The sequence below is a fragment of the Salvelinus fontinalis genome, chromosome 10 (genome assembly GCF_029448725.1).
Source record: "Salvelinus fontinalis isolate EN_2023a chromosome 10, ASM2944872v1, whole genome shotgun sequence".
Taxonomy (NCBI): Eukaryota; Metazoa; Chordata; class Actinopteri; order Salmoniformes; family Salmonidae; genus Salvelinus; species Salvelinus fontinalis.
Genome location: NC_074674.1, coordinates 42,090,439 through 42,115,149, shown reverse-complemented (window position 1 = coordinate 42,115,149; position 24,711 = coordinate 42,090,439). Strand labels below are relative to the sequence as shown.

The 24,711-nt window shown below is 42.5% G+C and overlaps 2 protein-coding genes across 13 annotated transcripts in view; one reads left to right on the top strand and one right to left on the bottom strand.

Annotated features, from left to right (window-relative positions):
• vps36 (vacuolar protein sorting 36 homolog) overlaps nt 1-4,991 on the bottom strand; it is a 60,013-nt gene extending 55,022 nt beyond the window's left edge. The window contains exons 1-4 of the mRNA XM_055936832.1: nt 4,787-4,991; nt 4,413-4,481; nt 4,154-4,224; nt 2,535-2,649 (exon numbers count right to left, since the gene is read on the bottom strand). Of these exons, the coding sequence (XP_055792807.1) occupies nt 2,535-2,649; nt 4,154-4,224; nt 4,413-4,481; nt 4,787-4,882 (351 nt within the window). The 5' untranslated portion in view covers nt 4,883-4,991. The remainder of the gene's footprint in view (nt 1-2,534; nt 2,650-4,153; nt 4,225-4,412; nt 4,482-4,786) is intronic.
• A 186-nt stretch (nt 4,992-5,177) lies between these two features.
• The window catches only part of proser1 (proline and serine rich 1), a 47,353-nt gene continuing 27,819 nt past the window's right edge, over nt 5,178-24,711 (top strand). For 11 of the 12 annotated variants that reach the window (XR_008761136.1, XR_008761133.1, XR_008761138.1 and 8 more), the window contains exons 1-9: nt 5,178-5,760; nt 6,722-6,787; nt 7,197-7,265; nt 13,623-13,717; nt 17,072-17,165; nt 18,002-18,112; nt 21,661-21,750; nt 22,103-22,181; nt 23,426-23,518. Coding sequence is in view for 2 of the 12 variants with exons in the window: in XM_055936829.1 (XP_055792804.1) it covers nt 5,716-5,760; nt 6,722-6,787; nt 7,197-7,265; nt 13,623-13,717; nt 17,072-17,165; nt 18,002-18,112; nt 21,661-21,750; nt 22,103-22,181; nt 23,426-23,518 (742 nt within the window). In the remaining 10 variants the exon portion in view is untranslated. The remainder of the gene's footprint in view (nt 5,761-6,721; nt 6,788-7,196; nt 7,266-13,622; nt 13,718-17,071; nt 17,166-18,001; nt 18,113-21,660; nt 21,751-22,102; nt 22,182-23,425; nt 23,519-24,711) is intronic. The other variant, XM_055936831.1, reaches the window with a different exon arrangement.

The window sequence follows — 24,711 nt, the reverse complement described above, 5'->3', positions numbered from 1 at the left end:
AGTGTCACTAGCCAGTATCCTGTGGTACTACTCCCATAGTGTCACTAGCCAGTATCCTGTGGTACTACTCCCATAGTGTCACTAGCCAGTATCCAATGGTACTACTCACATAGTGTCACTAGCCAGTATCCTGTGGTACTACTCCCATAGTGTCACTAGCCAGTATCCAATGGTACTACTCCCATAGTGTCACTAGCCAGTATCCTGTGGTACTACTCCCATAGTGTCACTAGCCAGTATCCTGTGGTACTACTCCCATAGTGTCACTAGCCAGTATCCTGTGGTACTACTCCCATAGTGTCACTAGCCAGTATCCTGTGGTACTACTCCCATAGTGTCACTAGCCAGTATCCAATGGTACTACTCCCATAGCGTCACTAGCCAGTATCCAATGGTACTACTCCCATAGTATCACTAGCCAGTATCCAATGGTACTACTCACATAGTGTCACTAGCCAGTATCCAATGGTACTACTCACATAGTGTCACTAGCCAGTATCCTGTGGTACTACTCCCATAGTGTCACTAGCCAGTATCCTGTGGTACTACTCCCATAGTGTCACTAGCCAGTATCCTGTGGTACTACTCCCATAGTGTCACTAGCCAGTATCCAATGGTACTACTCCCATAGTGTCACTAGCCAGTATCCTGTGGTACTACTCCCATAGTGTCACTAGCCAGTATCCTGTGGTACTACTCCCATAGTGTCACTAGCCAGTATCCAATGGTACTACTCCCATAGTGTCACTAGCCAGTATCCTGTGGTACTACTCCCATAGTGTCACTAGCCAGTATCCTGTGGTACTACTCACATAGTGTCACTAGCCAGTATCCTGTGGTACTACTCCCATAGTGTCACTAGCCAGTATCCAATGGTACTACTCACATAGTGTCACTAGCCAGTATCCTGTGGTACTACTCCCATAGTGTCACTAGCCAGTATCCAATGGTACTACTCCCATAGTGTCACTAGCCAGTATCCTGTGGTACTACTCCCATAGTGTCACTAGCCAGTATCCTGTGGTACTACTCACATAGTGTCACTAGCCAGTATCCTGTGGTACTACTCCCATAGTGTCACTAGCCAGTATCCAATGGTACTACTCCCATAGTGTCACTAGCCAGTATCCAATGGTACTACTCCCATAGTGTCACTAGCCAGTATCCAATGGTACTACTCACATAGTGTCACTAGCCAGTATCCTGTGGTACTACTCCCATAGTGTCACTAGCCAGTATCCTGTGGTACTACTCCCATAGTGTCACTAGCCAGTATCCAATGGTACTACTCCCATAGTGTCACTAGCCAGTATCCAATGGTACTACTCCCATAGTGTCACTAGCCAGTATCCAATGGTACTACTCCCATAGTGTCACTAGCCAGTATCCAATGGTACTACTCCCATAGTGTCACTAGCCAGTATCCTGTGGTACTACTCCCATAGTGTCACTAGCCAGTATCCAATGGTACTACTCACATAGTGTCACTAGCCAGTATCCTGTGGTACTACTCCCATAGTATCACTAGCCAGTATCCAATGGTACTACTCCCATAGTGTCACTAGCCAGTATCCAATGGTACTACTCCCATAGTGTTACTAGCCAGTATCCTGTGGTACTACTCCCATAGTGTCACTAGCCAGTATCCTGTGGTACTACTCCCATAGTGTCACTAGCCAGTATCCAATGGTACTACTCCCATAGTGTTACTAGGCAGTATCCTAACAGTAATACTAATACTACTATAATTTAATACTACTACTACTACTACTACTATGATAATAATACAAATAATACTACTATACTAGTAATAATAATAACACCAATAATAATACTTTAATAAGAACAATAATAATACTATTACAATAATAATATTATAATAATAATACTATACTGGTAATAATACTATTAACAATAATAATATTATAATAATAATAATACTATACTGGTAATAATAATACTATTAATAATAATAATATTATAATAATAATAATAATATACTGGTAATAATACTATTAACAATAATAATATTATAATAATACTAATACTATACTGAAAATAATAATATAATGGTAGTAATAATAATAATAATATACATAATAATAATTGTATAATAGTAATAACAATAACACTAATAATAATACTATAATAGTAATGATAGTAATAATACCAATAACATAATAGTAATAATAATACCACTATAATAGTAATAATACTGATAACACTATATTAGTAATACTATTAATAATAATAACACCATAATAGTAATACTATTAATAATAATACCACTACAATAGTAATACTATTAATACTGATACCACTATAATAGTAATAATACTGATAACACTATAATAGTAATACTATTAATAATAATAACACTATACTAGTAATACTATTAATAATAATAATACTATAATAGTAATGATACTGATAATACTATAGTAGTAATAATAATGATACCACTATACTAGTAATAATCCTATAGTAGTAATTATAATACTATAATACTATTAATAATATTAAATGACTACTACCTCTATCTGTCCATGCTCTTTGAAGGACAGTTTGAAGTAGGAGAACTTGCTCTGCTGGTAGGGTCCTGGCTCCTTATTGGCCGGGGAAGCGTGCAGGTGGACCACTATCTTGGCACTGCAGCGTCAGAGAGAGAGAGAGGGGATGTTCTGTCATAGATCAATGATGAAAGCATAGTCAAGAGAGAGAGATGTTCTGTCATAGATCAATGATGAAAGCATAGTCAAGAGAGAGGGGATGTCCTGTCATAGATCAATAATGAAAGCATAGTCAAGAGAGAGAGAGGGGATGTTCTGTCATAGATCAATGATGAAAGCAGTCAAGAGAGAGAGAGGGGATGTTCTGTCATAGATCAATGATGAAAGCATAGTCAAGAGAGAGGGGATGTTCTGTCATAGATCAATGATGAAAGCATAGTCAAGAGAGAGAGAGGGGATGTTCTGTCATAGATCAATGATGAAAGCAGTCAAGAGAGAGAGAGGGGATGTTCTGTCATAGATCAATGATGAAAGCATAGTCAAGAGAGAGGGGATGTTCTGTCATAGATCAATAATGAAAGCATAGTCAAGAGAGAGAGGGGATGTTCTGTCATAGATCAATGATGAAAGCATAGTCAAGAGAGAGGGGATGTTCTGTCATAGATCAATGATGAAAGCATAGTCAAGAGAGAGAGGGGATGTTCTGTCATAGATCAATGATGAAAGCATAGTCAAGAGAGAGAGAGGGAATGTTCTGTCATAGATCAATGATGAAAGCATAGCCAAGAGAGAGAGAGGGGATGTTCTGTCATAGATCAATGATGAAAGCATAGTCTAGAGGGAGAGAGGGGATGTTCTGTCATAGATCAATGATGAAAGTATAGTCAAGAGAGAGAGGGGATGTTCTGTCATAGATCAAGGAGGAGCATGACCTGTATGTCTGTGTGTTTGTAAAAGTGTGTACTGTGGATAGCACTGCACAGTCCCAAATCAATTATTGTACCCTTTGTTGATCTGAAAGTAGTGGATAGGTATCAACCTTGATATAAGGTCTTTGCTTACGTCAATCCCGACCCAGTCCTTTCAAATCCACTAGGTGAGTCAATAAGGTCCAGGGAACAGATGAGATCAGTCTGGAACTGGGCCTGTCCCAGTTGTTAGTTTGTCTGTGGTCAATGGGTGTATCTGCATTGCTTGCTGTTTGGGGTTTTAGGCTGGGTTTCTGTACAGCACTTTGTGACATCAGCTGATGTAAGAAGGGCTTTATAAATACATTTGATTGATTGATCAATGATGAAAGCATAGCCAAGAGAGAGAAGGGATGTTCTGCCATATATCAATGATGAAAGCATAGCCAAGAGAGAGAGAGGGGATGTTCTGTCATAGATCAATGATGAAAGCATAGTCAAGAGAGAGAGAGGGGATGTTCTGTCATAGATCAATGATGAAAGCATAGCCAAGAGAGAGAGAGGGGATGTTCTGTCATAGATCAATGATGAAAGCATAGCCAAGAGAGAGGGGATGTTCTGTTTTATCCAAGCGACTTACAGTAGTCACGTGTACATACATGTGACATGTGAGTTGTCCTGCTACAAAGGGGTGGGTACTGTTTCAATAGGCTACATGGTTTAATTAGGAGTCACCTCTTTCCGATACCCGCAGCTTGTTCCTCAAAGTAGATGATCTGAGAAAGGGGTATGGCTATGCAGCATTCCTACACACACACACACACACACACACACACACACACACACACACGAAGAGAGTAAATACTAGACACCATCATATCAGGAACATGGAAAAGGTCAAGAGAAGCATCAAACATCACACTGGCTAATATGCAGATAAGGCTGTGGTGGGTGTTACCCATAGATTGTATATTTCTATGAAGTGTCACTGTACATTATTCTTCAGGTCCCTCCATATTAACTGGTGAGTACTCAGCAGAGCAATTCCAACATCCAACTTGGCCTGGTGGAAAGACAGAGCGAGAGAGGGACAACAAACGGTCAGATATAGGGCAGGCAGAAATGTGTATTTAGTCTGACAGCACTGTTGTAAACATCAACAATGACCTCGTACACATGTTTGTCAAGGCAAAAACACGCCCATGCAACCAGTGACGTTATTTTATTTCCGATTAGCTAGTTGACTAGATTTATTCCACTATTACAAAGAACACATTTAGCTAGATGGCTAGCTAACAATGTAACGTTACCAACTTGGGTAACTAGCTGTTTTCCTTGCCTGGCAATGCGAGCTAGTTAACGTCATACCTTGTCTTCTCCGTCATAAAGTTTGACACCTCGTTGTTGAATCACCAATGTTTCATTCATTTCCAGAAGACCATTTGACCATGTGAATCTGTCCATTTTACTCGAATCAACACAAAATACAAGTATAAATAAATATTTGCCAACTTCTCACAGATCCAACGACATTTTCGTGTCTACTTCCTCAAGGGTATTAAAAAATGTGCCTGTTTGCGCCGCGCTGCCTGATTGAAAATATGATCAATAAATCTATTACTTCACAGTATCTCCCTAAATAAAATATGATAATACAATGGTCGTATCATAATTTGTGTTAATATATAGTTTAACTTCAAACAAAAATATTTGTTCTGAGAAAGTGATATTTTTACTCATGTTTTTGAATGGGGTCCTAACAAAGAAAGTTGTCGCAGCGGTGTTAGCGGCTTAGTTTAATGTGGCTGTTATGTACAGTTCAAAATATGTCGATAAACTAAATGTACATACGATAGACGTTGTCAAACGCTTCGGTTGGATGAATTAATTGATGTATTAATTTTCCAGAGAGCATTTTACCCTTTCTGCTCTGGGCTAACACACTACAGAGTTAAGCTAACATTAGCCAAGCTGTCAAGTAGCCAGTCTACACAGCTCTACAGCACTTTCTTGCTAGCTAACTAGCTAGCAATAGATTTGAACGAGGACAACAAAGAAAACGTCGCAAATACTGTGCCGTTTGTGAATATACTTTGTCTTAAAGTCGCATTATGAAGTGTATAGCTCTATTTTAATAGTAAGCTACCAGTAGTTTGTCCGTTTTTAGATTATGTCAGTTATATTGATTGTACTGTAACGTTAGCTAACTCACGTCCACTGACTCAAGCTAGACAACCAGGTGGCTATTTAATCAAGGAGTAACACTGAGGATCCGAGATCGTGTTATCCAATCAAACATGGACAAGAAATCATTCGACATCGTCTTAGACGAAATCAGGAAGGTAAGTTTGGTTCAGTTAACCCAAGTGGCTAATAAAATACTTTAACACCTGAACGATTTTGTCAGCCGAATGAGAATCTGGGTTTACACGACTCATGAGACTGAATATGGCAATTATACTTTAAGCCGAGGAAGCAGCCATTCAACTTGCCATTTTCAAGCGTGATACAGTTAAAATACGTTAGGCACTTACCAAATAATTTTTCGATGAGCAACTACAGTCTTTACGGCCGGTATATACTTCTAAAAAGGTGTCAAAATAAAAATGCCTTGTCTGAAAGGTATTATTTTTGACCAAGTGATCATGCGCCAAATCCACCTATTCTGCACCTCCTGCAATAACCGTGGAATTAAAATACACAAAATAAAGCCTAGCCTATCTAGAAATATACAATCGCTGTAAAACGTACCCTATATTGTCTACTTAATCTAGTTACATGAAATATTATTGCATTCTATGAAGCGCAGGTGAAACGACAGATATGTATGAAGTTCATACACTGTTGTAGGTGATCAAATCAATGGCCTTTCCTGCTGCTGGACCAGCCAACCCGTGCGTGGCAGTAATGAGTGATTTTTATTGGAGGTACAGAAAAGGATTTGGCCATGTACACTTGGTAAAAAAAACAATACTTAAATTCTTTCCAGGCATTTTTTTCCTGTTACATGTAACTATTTATTTAGACATTGTTTTGGTACATAGTGTCTATAGAAACTCCATTCTTTGTTAAGTACCCGAAAGTATTGTGACATTATTACGCTTGAAAAACTGGTAAAGGGCAAGTTGACTGGCTTAAAGGAGAATCGCCGTATTCAACACCTCCTGTATGTCCAGATTCTGGTTCACGGCTCAGCTATCTGGCTATGGCGAGCATAGCAGACGTTATCCACACCACTGACTGATTTATGTACACTAGGAGTGATTTCCAATGGTTTTTACTGGGCTTCTTCTCTCTCTGCAGTGCGTGCTAACAGATCAGCGGATTAAGGCGATAGAGCAGGTGCACGGGTACTTCTCCAGCGAGCAGGTACAGTAGCAGGCAAACAGATAAGAGTGATGAAGGACAGCCAGTCACAGATAAAGTTTATGAATGACAACCGGTCACAGAGAAGGTTGATGAAGGACAGCCAGTCACAGAGAAGATTGATGAAGGATAGCCAGTCACAGAGAAGATTGATGAAGGTCAGCCAGTCACAGAGAAGGTTGATGAAGGACAGCCGGTCACAGAGAAGATTGATGAATGACAGCCAGTCACAGAGAAGGTTGATGAATGACAGCCAGTCACAGAGAAGATTGATGAATGACAGCCAGTCACAGAGAAGGTTGATGAAGGACAGCCAGTCACAGAGAAGGTTGATGAAGGACAGCCAGTCAGAGAGAAGGTTGATGAAGCCAGTCACAGAGACATGCTAACCCCCTCTCCTTTCTCCCTGCAGGTGATGGACATGCTGAAGTACTTCTCCTGGGCAGAGCCTCAGATCAAAGCTGTCAAAGCTCTTCAACATGTGAGTGACAACAACTCTGATAAAGTTGTGTGTATTACTGTGTAAACAGTAGATAGACGGTGCTTTCGGAAAGTATTCAGACCCCTTGACTTTTTCCACATTTTGTTACGTTACAGACGTATTCTAAAATGGATTAAAAATGACATTTTCCTCATCAATCAACACACAATACCCCATAATGACATCACAATACCCCATAATGACATCACAATTCCCCATAATGACATCACAATACCCCATAATGAGAAAGCGAAAACAGGTTTTTATACATTTTTGCAAAAAACAGCTATGAGGTTGAAGAAATTGTCCGTAGAATTCCGAGACAGGTTTGTGTCGAGCCACCGATCTGGGGAAGTGTATCAAAACAGTTCTGCAGCATTGACGGTCCCCAAGAACACGTTGGCCTCCATCATTCTTAAATGGAAAAAGTTTGGAACCACCAAGACTCTTCCTAGAGATGAACAAACTGAGCAACATCTCCGGAGAGACCTGAAAATAGCTGTGCAGTGACTCTCCCCATCCAACCTGACAGAGCTTGAGAGGATCTGCAGAGAAGAATGGGAGAAACTCCCAAAATACAGATGTGCCAAGCTTATAGCATCATACCCAAGAAGACTCGAGGCTGTAATCACTGCCAAAGCTGCTTCAACAAAGTACTGAATAAAGGGTCTGAATACTTATGTAAATATGAATGTTCATTTTTTTTATTTTTTATAAAAAATTAATATATACATTTGCAAAAATTTCTAAAAACCTGTTTTTGCTTTTTTATTATGGGGTATTGTGTGTAGATTGATGAGGGGGGAAAACTACATTGGCATCTTTGAATTAGACCTTTTCCAAGTACAAAACCCATTTTTCCCAGTATTCCTGACCTCTCCTGTTGAGTTCTTAAAGCAAAGGTCATACGCTCCATGTGGTGTATTTCTTCTACAATGTCTAAGATTTGGATAGAATTTTGATTAACCACATGACAATGATATTGAGACACGAAGACATTTATTAGAAATGAAATGAAACTGTTTCTCACGAAAATGTGCCTGAATGAAACCATAACTAACATGCACATCGATAGAAATGGTAAGATAAATTGGCATTCTGCGAAAGCCGTCAGGAGCTGGAGGAGAATAGTTGGCGCCCTCTGGAGGTATTTGTCTTATCTCATCAAATCGTAAGCTTAAAGCATCAGAGGAGCTCAATGCTTATAGTTGATTTTATTAACACATAGTCTATAAATGGAGAAATACATGTTTTAAAATGTTCACCAATCGATTAGTCGAAAGACCAATCGATTTTCTGTAGACGAAGATCATTTTTAGTTGTGGACAGCCCTAAGAAATATATTTCTTAAGAAGGTTCTTAGAAATCGATCTTCAGTCGTTGGAAATTCTGTTGGGATGGGCACGGTTTTAAACCTGCGCACTATGGCAGACTGTCAGTCATCCTCTAAACCTGAGCACTATGGCAGTCTCTGTCAGTCATCCTCTAAACCTGAGCACTATGGCAGACTGTCAGTCATCCTCTAAACCTGAACACTATGGCAGACTCTGTCTGTCATCCTCTAAACCTGAGCACTATGGCAGACTGTCAGTCATCCTCTAAACCTGAGCACTATGGCAGACTGTCAGTCATCCTCTAAACCTGAGCACTATGGCAGACTGTCAGTCATCCTCTAAACCTGAACACTATGGCAGACTCTGTCTGTCATCCTCTAAACCTGAGCACTATGGCAGACTCTGTCAGTCATCCTCTAAACCTGAGCACTATGGCAGACTCTGTCAGTCATCCTCTAAACCTGAGCACTATGGCAGACTGTCTGTCATCCTCTAAACCTGAACACTATGGCAGACTGTCAGTCATCCTCTAAACCTGAGCACTATGGCAGACTGTCAGTCATCCTCTAAACCTGAGCACTATGGCAGACTGTCAGTCATCCTCTAAACCTGAACACTATGGCAGACTGTCAGTCATCCTCTAAACCTGAACACTATGGCAGACTGTCAGTCATCCTCTAAACCTGAACACTATGGCAGACTCTGTCAGTCATCCTCTAAACCTGAACACTATGGCAGACTGTCTGTCATCCTCTAAACCTGAACACTATGGCAGACTGTCAGTCATCCTCTAAACCTGAGCACTATGGCAGACTGTCAGTCATCCTCTAAACCTGAGCACTATGGCAGACTGTCAGTCTTCCTCTAAACCTGAACACTATGGCAGACTGTCAGTCATCCTCTAAACCTGAACACTATGGCAGACTGTCAGTCATCCTCTAAACCTGAACACTATGGCAGACTGTCAGTCGTCCTCTAAACCTGAGCACTATGGCAGACTGTCAGTCGTCCTCTAAATTCTTGAAAACCGTTAATTCACTGAAGCCTGGCAATTCCTCTACTTCCCGGCCTACGCAAGTTGTTTTAGACTTCTGCATCTTTACTGGAAAAGTTGACATTTGTGATGCTTTTAATCACCATTTTATCTCTGCTGGTTTCTTATTGGAGAGAGATGGTTGTCGTACTGGTCTTGGACAGTGAGTTGACTGTTCTTCCCACGTACAGAGTCCCCAGTTGCTTCAATGGATGATCAGACAATCTCACGTGAATATGGGAAATGGTTGTTCAGGGTTTTTCTTTTTTTGGCAACTCACAGAAACAGAAGTTCTTTCTGCCTTTTTTTATTAGCTATTGGCACCAAGAAGTCGATAGGGGGCTAATAATTTGGACCCGTCATTGCGGACTCAGTAACACTTTTTTTTAATGTTTTTTTCTTCACTTTTTAGAATCAGGAAATATTCCAGGTTTTGTGGTACCACTCCATAAGCGTGGGGATAGTAGTGATCTCTGTAATTATCTACCCATTTTCAGACTGCCATTTTCAGACTGCCTTTCTTAACTGTTTACATCAACCATTTGCTTTTAAATCAATTCTGATTGGTCAAGAGAGTCAAGCATTTTATTATTCGGTTTTTTTTTCTTTTTTTCTCCACTATGTGGATATCAAATGTCCATCTCTAGGTTAGAGATGCTGTCACGCCCTGGCCTTAGTATTCTTTGTTTTCTTTATTATTTTAGTTAGGTCAGGGTGTGACATGGGGAATGTTTGTATTTTGTCGGTTTTGGGTGATTATATGGTAAAGGGGGTGTTGGGTGTATTGTATGGGTTTGTGTGTAGTGCATGTGTCTAGCGTTGTCTATGTTGGTTTAGTTGTTTAGGAGAGTCTATGGTTGCCTGAATGAGTTCCCAATTAGAGACAGCTGATTTCTGTTGTCTCTGATTGGGAGCCATATTTAGGGTAGCCATAGGCTTTCATGTGATGTGGGTAATTGTCTATGTTATACGTTTGTAGCCTGTGTGTGCACATCGTTATTTAGCTTCACGATCGTTTTCTTGTTTTGTTAGTGTGTAAGTGTTTTTGTTTCGTTTTGCCTTCTTCGTCAATAAAAGGAGATGGCTTATTTTCCTAAAGCTGCGTTTTGGTCCGTCAATCCCCCACACGATCGTGACAGAATTACCCACCAAAGGATCAAGCAGCGTGAATTGGAGCAGTGGCCTGCTACACAGGATTATTGGAGTTGGGAGGAAATATTGGACGGAGAAGATCCATGGGCACAGCCGGGAGAATATCGCCGTCCCAAAGCTGAGCTGGAGGCAGCGAAAGCAGAGAGGCGGCGATATGAGGAGGCAGCACGGAAACAAGGCTGGAACCCCGTAAGTCAAACCCAAAAATTTCTTGGGGGAGGGCTCTCGGGTAGTTTAGTTGGGTCAGTCGGGAGACGTGAGCCAACTCCTCCTGCTTACCGTAAGGAGCCGGTGAGGGCGGATTTGGAAGTGAGCGACGCAGAGACAGTAAAGGAATTAATGGAGAAATTGGAGGAGAGAGTTATGAGGGATGTACTGGTTTGGTGCATGAGGCACGGCATCCGTCCGAATGAGCGTGTTGGTGAGTTAATGTCACCGGGAACAGCTCTCCATACTCGTCCTGAGGTGCGTGCTAGCCGTCTGGTTAAGACAGTGCCTACAGCACGCACAAAGCCTCCTGTGTGTCTCCAGAGTCCTGTGCGTCCTGTTACTGTTCCTCCACGTACTAGCCCTGTGGTGCGTGTCTCCAGCACATTACCACCAGTGCCTACACCACGCACCAAGCCTTCTGTGTGTCTCCAGAGTCCTGTACGCACTGTTCCTTCTCCCCGTACTCGTCCTGATGTGCGGGTCCTCAGTCCGGTACCACCAGTACCGGTACCACGCACAAGGCCTATAGTACGCCTTGAGAGTCCAGTATGCCCTGTTCCTTCTCCCCGCACTAGCCCTGAGAAGCGTGTTCCCAGCCCGATACCACCAGTGCCGGCACCACGCACTAGGCCTAATGTGCGTCTCCAGGGTCCAGTATGCCCTGTTCCTTCTCCCCGCACTAGCCCTGAGATGCGTGTCCCCAGCCCGGTGCCACCAGTCCCGGCACCACGCACCAGGCCTACAGTGCGCCTCAGCCGGCAGGAGTCTGCCGTCTGCACAGCGATGCCTGAACTGCCCGTCTGCCAAGCGCCATCTGAGCCATCCGTCTCCCCAGCGCCATCTGAGCCATCCGTCTCCCCAGCGCCATCTGAGCCATCCGTCTCCCCAGCGCCATCTGAGCCATCCGTCTCCCCAGCGCCATCTGAGCCATCCGTCTGCCATGAGCCTGCAAAGCCGGCCGTCTGCCATGAGCCTGCAAAGCCGGCCGTCTGCCATGAGCCTACTGAGCCGTCCGCCAGACAGGAGCCGCTAGAGCCGCCAGCCAGACAGGAGCCGCTAGAGCCGTCCGTCAGACAGGATCTGCCAGAGCCGCCAACCAGACAGGATCTGCCAGAGCCGCCAACCAGACAGGATCTGCCAGAGCCGCCAACCAGACAGGATCTGCCAGAGCCGCCAACCAGACAGGATCTGCCAGAGCCGCCAACCAGACAGGATCTGCCAGAGCCGCCAACCAGACAGGATCTGCCAGATCAGTCAGCTAGCCATGAGCAGCCAGATCCGTCAGCTAGCCATGAGCAGCCAGATCCGTCAGCTAGCCTTGAGCAGCCAGATCCGTCAGCTAGCCATGAGCAGCCAGATCCGTCAGCTAGCCATGAGCAGCCAGATCCGTCAGCTAGCCATGAGCAGCCAGATCCGTCAGCTAGCCATGAGCAGCCAGATCCGTCAGCTAGCCATGAGCAGCCAGATCCGTCAGCCAGCCATGAGCAGCCAGATCCGTCAGCCAGCCATGAGCAGCCAGATCCGTCAGCCAGCCATGAGCAGCCAGATCCGTCAGTTAGCCATGAGCAGCCAGATCTGTCAGCCAGTCATGGGCCGTCCCTCAGTCCGGAGCTGCAGTCCCTCAGTCCGGAGCTGCAGTCCCTCAGTCCGGAGCTGCCATTCCTCAGTCCGGAGCTGCCATTCCTCAGTCCGGAGCTGCCCCTTATCCTGGTGCTGCCCCTTATCCTGGTGCTGCCCCTTACCCTGGTACTGCCCCTTACCCTGGTACTGACCCTGGTACTGCCCCTGACCCTGGTACTGCCCCTTACCCTGGTACTGCCCCTTACCCTGGTACTGCCCCTTAGTCCGGAGCTGCCCCTTAGTCCGGAACTGCCCCTTAATGCTATGGGGTTAATGTGGAGGGGGGTCATTTGGAGGAAGCTAAAGAGGCGGTTAGGGACTATGGTGACGTGGGGACCACAACCAGAGCCGGAGCCGCCACCGTGGATGGAAGCCCACCCAGACCCTCCCCTAGACTGTGTAATGGTGCGCCCGGAGTTCGCACCTTAAGGGGGGGGTTATGTCACCCCCTGGCCTTAGTATTCTTTGTTTTCTTTATTATTTTAGTTAGGTCAGGGTGTGACATGGGGAATGTTTGTATTTTGTCGGTTTTGGGTGATTATATGGTAAAGGGGGTGTTGGGTGTATTGTATGGGTTTGTGTGTAGTGCATGTGTCTAGCGTTGTCTATGTTGGTTTAGTTGTTTAGGAGAGTCTATGGTTGCCTGAATGAGTTCCCAATTAGAGACAGCTGATTTCTGTTGTCTCTGATTGGGAGCCATATTTAGGGTAGCCATAGGCTTTCATGTGATGTGGGTAATTGTCTATGTTATACGTTTGTAGCCTGTGTGTGCACATCGTTATTTAGCTTCACGATCGTTTTCTTGTTTTGTTAGTGTGTAAGTGTTTTTGTTTCGTTTTGCCTTCTTCGTCAATAAAAGGAGATGGCTTATTTTCCTAAAGCTGCGTTTTGGTCCGTCAATCCCCCACACGATCGTGACAGATGCTTGTTGATTGTGTGTGCATTATTTAGCTAAACACTGGCCTGCATGAATTGATCAAACTTTGACTCTTTGTGTGTTTCTTCCAGAAAATGGTTGCCATCCCCACTACCAAAGTGGCCAACATCCTCAACTGTTTTACCTTCTCTAAGGACCGACTGGTGGTTCTGGAGCTCATCGCTCTGTGAGTAACTCTACTTTACTTTATATGGCCTGTTAATATGGGTTGTTAATGTGGGTTGTTAATGTGGGTTGTTAATGTGGGTTGTTAATGTGGGTTGTTATCATGGGTTGTTAATATGGGTTGGTAATATGGGTTGTTGATATGGGTTGTTAATGTGGGTTGTTAATGTGGGTTGTTAAATGGGTTGTTAATGATTTGTTAATATGGGTTGTTAATATGGGTTGTTAATATGGGTTGTTAATATGGGTTGGTAATATGGGTTGGTAATATGGGTTGTTAATATGGGTTGTTAATGTGGGTTGTTAATATGGGTTGTTAATGATTTGTTAATATGGGTTGTTAATAATTTGTTAAAATGGGTTGTTAATGTGGGTTGTTAATGTGGGTTGTTAATATGAGTTGTTAATATGGGTTGGTAATATGGGTTGGTAATATGGGTTGTTAATATGGGTTGTTAATGATTGGTTAATATGGCCTGTTAATATGGGTTGTTAATGATTGGTTAATATGAGTTGTTAATATGGGTTGTTAATATGGGTTGGTAATATGGGTTGTTAATGGGTTGTTAATAGGGGTTGGTAATATGGGTTGGTAATATGGGTTGGTAATATGGGTTGGTAATATGGGTTGGTAATAGGGGTTGTTAATAGGGGTTGTTAATAGGGGTTGTTAATATGGGTTGTTAATAAATAATATGCTACTGGTTTCAATGGTACAGTTGAAGTCGGAAGTTTACATACACCTGAGTCAAATACATTTAAACTCAGTTTTTTCCACAATTCCTGACATTTAATCCTAGTAAAAATTCCCTGTTTTAGGTCAGTTAGGATTACCACTTTATTTTAAGAATGTGAAATTTCAGAATAATAGTAGAGAGAATTAATTATTTCAGCTTTTATTTATTTCATCACATTCCCAGTGGGTCAGAAGTTTACATGCACTCAATTAGTATTTGGTAGCATTGCCTTTAAATAGTTTAACTTGGGTCAAAAGTGTCAGGTAGCCTTCCACAAGCGTCCCACAATAAGTTGGGTGAATTTTGGCCGATTCCTCCTGACAGAGCTGGTGTCAGGTTTGTAGGCCTCCTTGCTCGCACACGCTTTTTCAGTTCTGCCCACACATTTTCTATAGGATTGAGGTCAGGGTTTTGTGATGGCCACTCAAAATACCTTGACTTTGTTGTCCTTAAGCCATTTTGCCACAACTTTGGAAGTATGCTTGGGGTCATTGTCCATTTGGAAAACCCATTTGTGACCAAGCTTTAACTTTCTGACTGATGTCTTGAGATGCTGCTTCAATAAATCCGCATAATTTTCGCCTCATCATGCCATCTATTTTGTGAAGTGCACCAGTCCCTCCTGCAGCAAAGCACCCCCACAACATGATGCTGCCACCCCCGTGCTTCACGGTTGGGATGGTGTTCTTCGGCTTGCAAGCCTCCCCCTTTTTCCTCCAAATATAACGATGGTCATTATGGCCAAACAGTTCTATTTTTGTTTCATCAGACCAGAGGACATTTCTCCAAAAAGTACTTTCTTTGTCCCCATGTGCAGTTGCAAACCGTAGTCTGGCTTTTTTATGGCGGTTTTGGAGCAGTGGCTTCTCCTTGCTGAGCGGTCTTTCAGGTTATGTCAATATAGGACTCGTTTTACTGTGGATATAGATACTTTTGTACCTGTTTCCTCCAGCATCTTCACAAGGTCCTTTGCTGTTGTTCTGGGATTGATTTGCACTTTTCACACCAAAGTACGTTCATCTCTAGGAGCCAGAACGCGTCTCCTACCTGAGCGGTATGATGGCTGCGTGGTCCCATGGTGTTTATACTTGCGTACTATTGTTTGTACAGATGATGGTGGTACCTTCAGGCGTTTGGAAATTGCTCTCAAGGATGAACCAGACTTGTGGAGGTTTACAATTTTTTTTCTGAGGTCTTGGCTGATTTCTTTTGATTTTCCCATGATGTCAAGCAAACAGGCACTGAGTTTGAAGGTAGGCCTTGAAATACATCCACAGGTACACCTCCAATTGACTCAAATGATGTCAATTAGCCTATCAGAAGCTTCTAAAGCCATGACATAATTTTTGGGGAATTTTCCAAGTTGTTTAAAGGCACAGTCAACATAGTGTATGTAAACTTCATTGTTATACAATGAATTATAAGTGAAATAATCTGTCTGTAAACAATCATTGGAAAAATGACTAGTGTCACGCACAAAGTAGATGTCCGACTTGTCAAAACTATAGTTTGTTCACAAGAAATTTGTGGAGTGGTTGAAAAACGAGTTTTAATGACTCCAACCTAAGTGTATGTAAACTTCCCGACTTCAACTGTAACCAGCGCCCCATTGTGTTCAGTGACGGTATTACCGAACAAAAATATAAATGCAACAATTTCCAAGGTGTTTTGAAACTGATATTGTCTCTGTATCTGTGTACGTGTCATAAATACGATACATAACGAATATACTGTACACACCCACCAACTTAATTCCACTAAATGTAGATAATTAACCGATAGACCGATAACAAATGTATTTATTGAATAGGCTAAAAATCATTTTTTCGCAATGTTTATTTTTATATATATATATACTTTTCTGACAGTTTGCCAGCGGCAGTTTTATTTATCAACAAAATAATTATAACATTCTGCCCCAAAAAAAACGCTGTTACCAGCTAATGGAAACCCTGACACACACACATACGTTATGTGATTCTATCCTCGTGGGGACCAAAACATTTATTTACATTCAAAATCCTATTTTCCCTCACCTTAACCCTAACCATAAATCTAACCCCTTACCCTAATTGTAACCCTAACCCCTAAGCTTAAAATAAATAGCCTTTGTCCTCATGGGTATGTGGGAATTGTCCCCACGAGAGAGAATGTTATTTGTTTTACTATCCTTGCGGGGACTTTGAGGGGATTTAGGGCCCCACAAGGATAGAAGAACCAAATAACCCCCCCCCCCCCCACACACACACACACACACACACACACACACGTTTATGTTGTAGATCTTCACACTGTGCTGAGTAACTCTACATCTGGGCTGTATTCATTAGTGTCACACTGTAGCAAAACATTCTGCAACAGAAAAACAAAAACAAGCATTTCTTATTGGACTAGTTCTGATTTGCTTCCATGATTTCGTTACTAGTGAATAGACCTAAACCCCTACTTGATATAGGAAGGCTGGGACATCCTTGAATTGCTTGCGCTTAAATGTGCTAATGACTTTTGAATCTAATCAGTTGATGGATCATAACAGCTACTTGGTTAGTTAGTTAATTGATTGATTGGCAGATTGATTGGTTAATTAACAACCCCGGTGGGTTGTGTTCTTCTGCCAGGAACATCTCTGATGCCCAGAACTACCGTCCCGTAGAGGACCTGTTCCGTATTCACCTGTCTGAGAAGAAACGAGCCCGTAGGATCCTAGAGCAGGTAACTCACACACTGTCCTGTTCTGGCTGTGTTGTGTTGTAATCTGTTGTAGCTGTGTTGTAATCTGTTGTAGCTGTGTTGTAATCTGTTGTAGCTGTGTTGTAATCTGTTGTAGCTGTGTTGTAATCTGTTGTAGCTGTGTTGTAATCTGTTGTAGCTGTGTTGTAATCTGTTCTAGCTGCGTTGTAATCTGTTCTAGCTGCGTTGTAATCTGTTCTAGCTGTGTTATGTCATGTTATAATGTATTCTAGCTGTGTTATGTCATGTTATGTCGTACTGTATTCTAGCTGTGTTATGTCATGTTATGTCGTACTGTATTCTAGGTGTGTAATGTCATGGCGTACTGTATTCTAGGTGTGTTATGTCATGTTACATCGTACTGTATTCTAGGTGTGTTATGTCATGTTACATCGTACTGTATTCTAGGTGTGTTATGTTATGGCGTACTGTATTCCAGGTGTGTTATGTCATGTTATGTCATGTATTCTAGGTGTGTTATGTCATGTTATGGCGTAATGTATTCTAGGTGTGTTATGTCATGTATTCTAGGTGTGTTATGTCATGTTACATCGTACTGTATTCTAGGTATGTTATGTCATGTTATGTCATGTTACATCGTACTGTATTCTAGGTGTGTTATGTTATGGCGTACTGTATTCCAGGTGTGTTATGTCATGTTATGTCATGTATTCTAGGTGTGTTATGTCATGTTATGGCGTAATGTATTCTAGGTGTGTTATGTCATGTATTCTAGGTGTGTTATGTCATGTTACATCGTACTGTATTCTAGGTATGTTATGTCATGTTATGTCATGTTACATCGTACTGTATTCTAGGTGTGTAAGGTGGGCTGCAAGGCTCCAGTAGCCATGATCTCTTCATGTGGGATGATCCCAGGGAACCCTTACCCTAAAGGCAAGCCCAGCCAGACCACTGGCACCTTCCCTGTAAGTAATATAACCCTGTGTGTGTGTGTGTGTGTGTGTGTATATATGTGTGTGTGTGTGCATCTATACTGAACAACTATATGATAGCAACATGCAAAGTGTTGGTCCCATGTTTCATGGGCTGAAATAAAGGATCCCAGAAATGTTCTCTTAAATTTTGTGCACAAAGTTATTTACATCCCTGTTTGTGAGCGTTTCTCCTTTTGCCAAGCTGATTAAACAGCATGATCATTACACAGGTGCACCTTGTGCTGGGGACAACAAAAAAAGGCTGCTCTAAAATGTGCTGTATTATCACACAACACAATGCCACAGATTTCTCAAGTTTTGAGGGGAGCGTGCAGTTGCCATGCTGACTGCAGGAATGTCCACCAGAGCTGTTGTCAGATAATTTAATGTTCAATTCTCTACCATAAGCCAACTCCGTTGTTTTAGAGAATTTGGCAGTACGTCAGCATATGTGGGAACTCCTTCAAGACTGTTGGAAAAGCATTCCTCATGAAGCTTGTTGAGAGAATGCCAAGAGTGCAAAGCTGTCCTCAAGGCAAGCATTTCTTATTGGACTAGTTCTAATTGCTTCCATGATTTCGTTACTAATGAATAGACCTAAACCCCTCATTGATATAGGAAGGCTGGGACATCCTTGAATTGCTTGCGCTTAAATGTGCTAATGACTTTTACATCTAATCAGTTGATGGATCATAGCAGCTACTTGGTTAGTTAGTTAATTGAGAAATCTAAAATATATTTTGATTTGTTTAACACTTTTTTTGGTTACTACATGATTCCATATGTGTTGAGATTTTTTTATTGCTTAGTTTTGATGTCTTCACTATTACTCTACAATGTAGAAAATAGTCAACATAAAGAAAAGCCCTGGAATGACTAGGTGTGTCCACACTTTTGACTGGCTCTGTATATATTTAAGAGAAATGCCCTGCTGCAGCAGTGCAACTTAGAAATAGCCCAAAAACAAACTGCAATCCGCGACCAATACATTTTCACCCACGACATCGTTTTCAAAGTAGCCCAATTTTGCAGAATCCTATTTTCTACGCTTCAGCTGAGCAGCTTCCACGAGCGCTGCAGAGCGACTTACATTTCCATTTTAGTCATTTAGCAGACGCTCTTATCCAGAGCGACTTACAGTAGAGTGCATACATTCTATTACATTTTTACATACTGAGACAAGGATATCCCTACCGGTCAAACCCTCCCTACCCCGGACGACGCTATGCCAATTGTGCGTCGCCCCACGGACCTCCCGGTTGCGGCCGGCTGCGACAGAGCCTGGGCGCGAACCCAGCCCAGCCTGGGCGCGAACCCAGAGACTCTGGTGGCGCAGCCCTAGACCACTGCACCACCCGGGAGGCTCAGCTGGAACCTAGGCTTCTTTGAAAATGAATGGGGCCACGCGTTGTCTGTCAGTAGACCAGCTTGTAAGAAAACATACTATAGTAACCTTAGTTCAACACCTAGTGTTTTGGAGCGATTTCAGTGCCAACAGGAATTGTATTTGAATTTCTTTCATTTTGAATTTCTATTAGTCTTAAAACCCAGTGAGACACGTGTTAATCTAATGACTACCCTTGCTGGAGACTTGAAACGAACACGTCTAACACAAACTAACACGTCTTCAGGTCTCAGTCAACGTTCTCATCACATAAGCATGGATTACCAAACCGCGCTCTTTTGATGAGTAACCTTTCTGTGTCTTAAAGACTTGGTGTAACAGACGTCCATCTCTGACGAGTAACCTTGCTGTATCTTTAAGACTTGGTGTAACAGACGGGCATCTGTGACGAGTAACCTTGCTGTATCTTTAAGACTTGGTGTAACAGACGTGCATCTGTGACGAGTAACCTTGCTGTATCTTAAAGACTTGGTGTAACAGACGTGCATCTGTGACGAGTAACCTTGCTGTATCTTAAAGACTTGGTGTAACAGACGTGCATCTGTGACGAGTAACCTTGCTGTATCTTAAAGACTTGGTGTAACAGACGTGCATCTGTGACGAGTAACCTTGCTGTATCTTTAAGACTTGGTGTAACAGACGTGCATCTGTGACGAGTAGACTTGGTGTAACAGACGGGCATCTGTGACGAGTAACCTTGCTGTGTCTTAAAGACTTGGTGTAACAGACGGGCATCTGTGACGAGTAACCTTGCTGTATCTTAAAGACTTGGTGTAACAGACGGGCATCTCTGACGAGTAACCTTGCTGTATCTTAAAGACTGCATCTGCATCTGTGATACTCCTCAGCCTGAAGTGTTACCACTTGCGTAATTGAAGAAGGCCTTTTTTAATAGCACGATGGGTTGGATTGCTTCAGGAGGGCGGGTCACGTGTGTTTGCCGAGTCAGAGGTCCTGAGTTCAAGTCTCGGTATGAGCTGAATCGGGAGGGAACTCGTTAAGCAAGCAACGTATCGTCTTTTACCTGAGCTTCCTGAACTTATGCCTATAGGCTTTAGCTAAGTGGGCCAACACAGTCTTGTAACATGCAGGAGACATGGTTCGAACCCAGTCAGTCACAAGAGCAAGATTAAATACGGAGTGGATTATCTATCGTTTGACAGGGCTATTCAGTTATATTCTTATAGGGGGGGTCAAATTGTATGTTTTGTGACCCTCCCCCTTCTAACGCAGCCTGTAATCCTCATGGAAGGGACCAGAAGGCATGTCCATGCTCCAGGGAGACTTAGCTTTCAGGAATTGGGGTCATAATAGCTCATAGCCAAAACGGTTCAAACGCCAGAGCCAAATTCATAGGGAGAAAATAAATTCAACATGCCACGTTGGCTTCAGAAACCCGCCGGAAGCTTCTGTTGAGCACAGAGACCAGTTTGGTTCTATCTGTTCTCCTCTACCTCGCCTGGCTGGCAAAGTACCAGGATGTTTTCTCTGGTTTTGAATCTGAATTTAAAAAACGGAATCTTGAATGGATCTTAAAAGTTGAATATTATGAAACCTTGATTAACTTGAAATTATAGTTTGTAAACTTGATACACAGACAATGAATGCAATATTTAACATATTGTTAATATAAATGTTGAATTTTAAAATCAGATTAAATTGAAATTGTATTTTTAAACTGAATTCAATATTCAGTCAATTCAGTTTGAAATCAGGGAATACAAGTTCAATTTAAATTCAATATCGTAAATATAAAATTAAATTAAAAATTAAAATACAATTTCTGTTGGCACTGAAATCACTCCATAGTAGTGACCTCGTCAAGACCCCATTTGGTTTCAAAAGTGGGATAACATCATTGAAAGTTTGCCCTAGCCGCGTTTGAGACACCGTTCGGTTTCCATAATCAAAGAGGAAGTTGTCGATCACTACTTGATGCTTGAGGACATTTTGTTTCATGGTACTTTTCAGATTTAAAAAAAAATGTTATTTTCTGAGAAATGTGAGGAGTGTGACATCCGTTGAAAAGTAAATCAACTTTGTATGGCCTAATTTTTAACATTTTATAAATGTCAGTACAGTATCGTCATTGAGATGACACAACATCCATTTTGTTTTCTATTTCTCCTGTCAGGGAACTCCTGCAAAGAAGGAGGGAGAGGAGACCCCTGCCAACACAGAGGGGAAAGGCATCGCAGCCCGCATCATTGGACCATTCAAACCAGTAAGCACCAGGCTGTACTTTCATTCTCAACCACTAGGCGGAGCTCTTTATTTCAAAACAAGTCTGAAACAAGTCCAAAATGGCACCCTAATTCCCTTTTTATAGTGCACTACTTTTGACCCGGGCTCACTATGTAGGGAATAGAGTACCATTTAGAAGACACGTGGAGGATCACCTTTCACAAGATCCGTTTACAAAATGTTTGTTAAAAAAATAAAAAAAAAGACAAAAGTTGAATCAAACCACTGTGAGACTTAGTTTTCTGCTTCAGGAAGTCAGATTTAATTATTTTTGATTTGGTCAGTGAATAATTTAGTATCATTATGTTTGTTTTTCTTCCTCTCTCCTCCAGTCTCCGTCGTCCTACAACCCTCAGCGGCCTGTGCCCTACCCCATTCCCCCCTGCAGACCTCACGCCACCATCGCACCGAGTAAGACCACCTTAATACTAAACACAGACCACCTTAATACTAAACACAGACCACCTGAATACTAAACACAGACCACCTGAATACTAAACACAGACCACCTGAATACTAAACACAGACCACCTCAGTACTGAACACCTACACTGACCACCTGAATACTAAACACTGACCACCTTAACACTAAACACAGACCACCTTAACACTAAACACAGACCACCTGAATACTAAACACAGACCACCTGAATACTAAACACAGACCACCTGAATACTAAACACAGGCCACCTGAATACTAAACACAGACCACCTGAATACTAAACACAGACCACCTGAATACTAAACACAGACCACCTGAATACTAAACACAGGCCACCTGAATACTAAACACAGACCACCTGATACTAAACACAGACCACCTGAATACTAAACACCTACCATAACACAGACCACCTGAATACTAAACACAGACCACCTGAATACTAAACACAGACCACCTGAATACTAAACACAGACCACCTGATACTAAACACAGACCACCTGAATACTAAACACCTACCATAACACAGACCACCTGAATACTAAACACAGACCACCTGAATACTAAACACAGACCACCTGAATACTAAACACAGACCACCTGAATACTAAACACAGACCACCTGAATACTAAACACAGACCACCTGAATACTAAACACAGACCACCTGAATACTAAACACAGACCACCTCAGTACTGAACACCTACACTGACCACCTGAATACTAAACACCTACCATAACACAGACCACCTGAATACTAAACACCTACCATAACACAGACCACCTGAATACTAAACACAGACCACCTGAATACTAAACACCTACCATAACACAGACCACCTCAGTACTGAACACCTACACTGACCGTGTGCAGTAGATCCCCTGCTGGGTTGTTGACCAACAATAAAACATATAAAATTGTTGAAAAAAAGAAGCAGTAAAGGTGGTGAGAGGTGATTGGACGACCACTCGCTGACAGCGTTCCTATTGGTCTTGTTCTTGCCCTTAAACGTAGACCTCCTCACCTCCGGTGCCTCTTCTGTGACAGAAAACAGAGAGAGATCAAGAAAGAGCGAGTGGTAGCGTTAATTCTGGAGCCTTGTCGTGGTTCAGTAGGGGGGGTGTGTGTGTGTGTGTGTGTGTGTGTGTGTGTGTGTGTGTGTGTGTGTGTGTGTGTGTGTAGCAGTGTTAATGTCTTACCATGCGTCTCAGGTAGGTACAACAACGCAGGGCTGGTATCAGTGGGCGGGGTCATAACGACCAGCGTTCCCCCCCCACCCTACAGCGCCAGCACCAAGCCCACAGGTACGACCGGGGGCCTTGGGGGTGTGAGAGACAGAGAGAAAGTCTGTGTGAACGTGTGTGTGTGTGTGAATGAGCATCTCTCTTAGCTTGCTGCCTTAACCTCCTGGCTTTTACCTGCACTTCTCAGAGGAAGCTCTCCTTGAAACTGTAGAGATCTGTCTGTCTATATCCCATACATCGCCATGGCTACCAGCTTCACCGCCACTAACCTGTGCTAGGTGGAGTGAGAAATAACCAGCTGACAGTGTCTGAGACCACACCTCTCTGTTTCCTGTTCTAATAGAAGGTTATTGGTTAACCAGCTGACAGTGTCTGAGACCACACCTCTCTGTTTCCTGTTCTAATAGAAGGTTATTGGTTAACCAGCTGACACAGTGTCTGAGACCATACCTCTCTGTTTCCTGTTTCCTGTTCTAATAGAAGGTTATTGGTCAACCAGCTGACACAGTGTCTGAGACCACACCTCTCTGTTTCCTGTTCTAATAGAAGGTTATTGGTTAACCAGCTGACACAGTGTCTGAGACCACACCTCTCTGTTTCCTGTTCTTATAGAAGGTTATTGGTTAACCAGCTGACACAGTGTCCTAAACCTCATCTCTCTGTTTCCTGTTTCCTGTTCTAATAGAAGGTTATTGGTCAACCAGCTGACACAGTGTCTTAGACCACACCTATCTGTTTCCTGTTTCCTGTTCTAAGTAATCATAACAAACTAGATTACACATTACTCATCAGTGTGCGTCTCAAATGGCAACCTATTCCCTATATAGTGCAGTATGCTAGTCTTACTGTTGACTGGTTCATCTCAGTAGCTATAAAGGATCACAACACCTCTGGTTCATCTCAGTATAAAGGATCACAACACCTCTGGTTCATCTCAGTATAAAGGATCACAACACCTCTGGTTCATCTCAGTATAAAGGATCACATCACCTCTGGTTCATCTCACTATAAAGGATCACAACACCTCTGGTTCATCTCACTATAAAGGATCACAACACCTCTGGTTCATCTCAGTATAAAGGATCACAGCACCTCTGGTTCATCTCACTATAAAGGATCACATCACCTCTGGTTCATCTCAGTATAAAGGATCACATCACCTCTGGTTCATCTCACTATAAAGGATCACAACACCTCTGGTTCATCTCAGTAGCTATAAAGGATCACATCACCTCTGGTTCATCTCAGTAGCT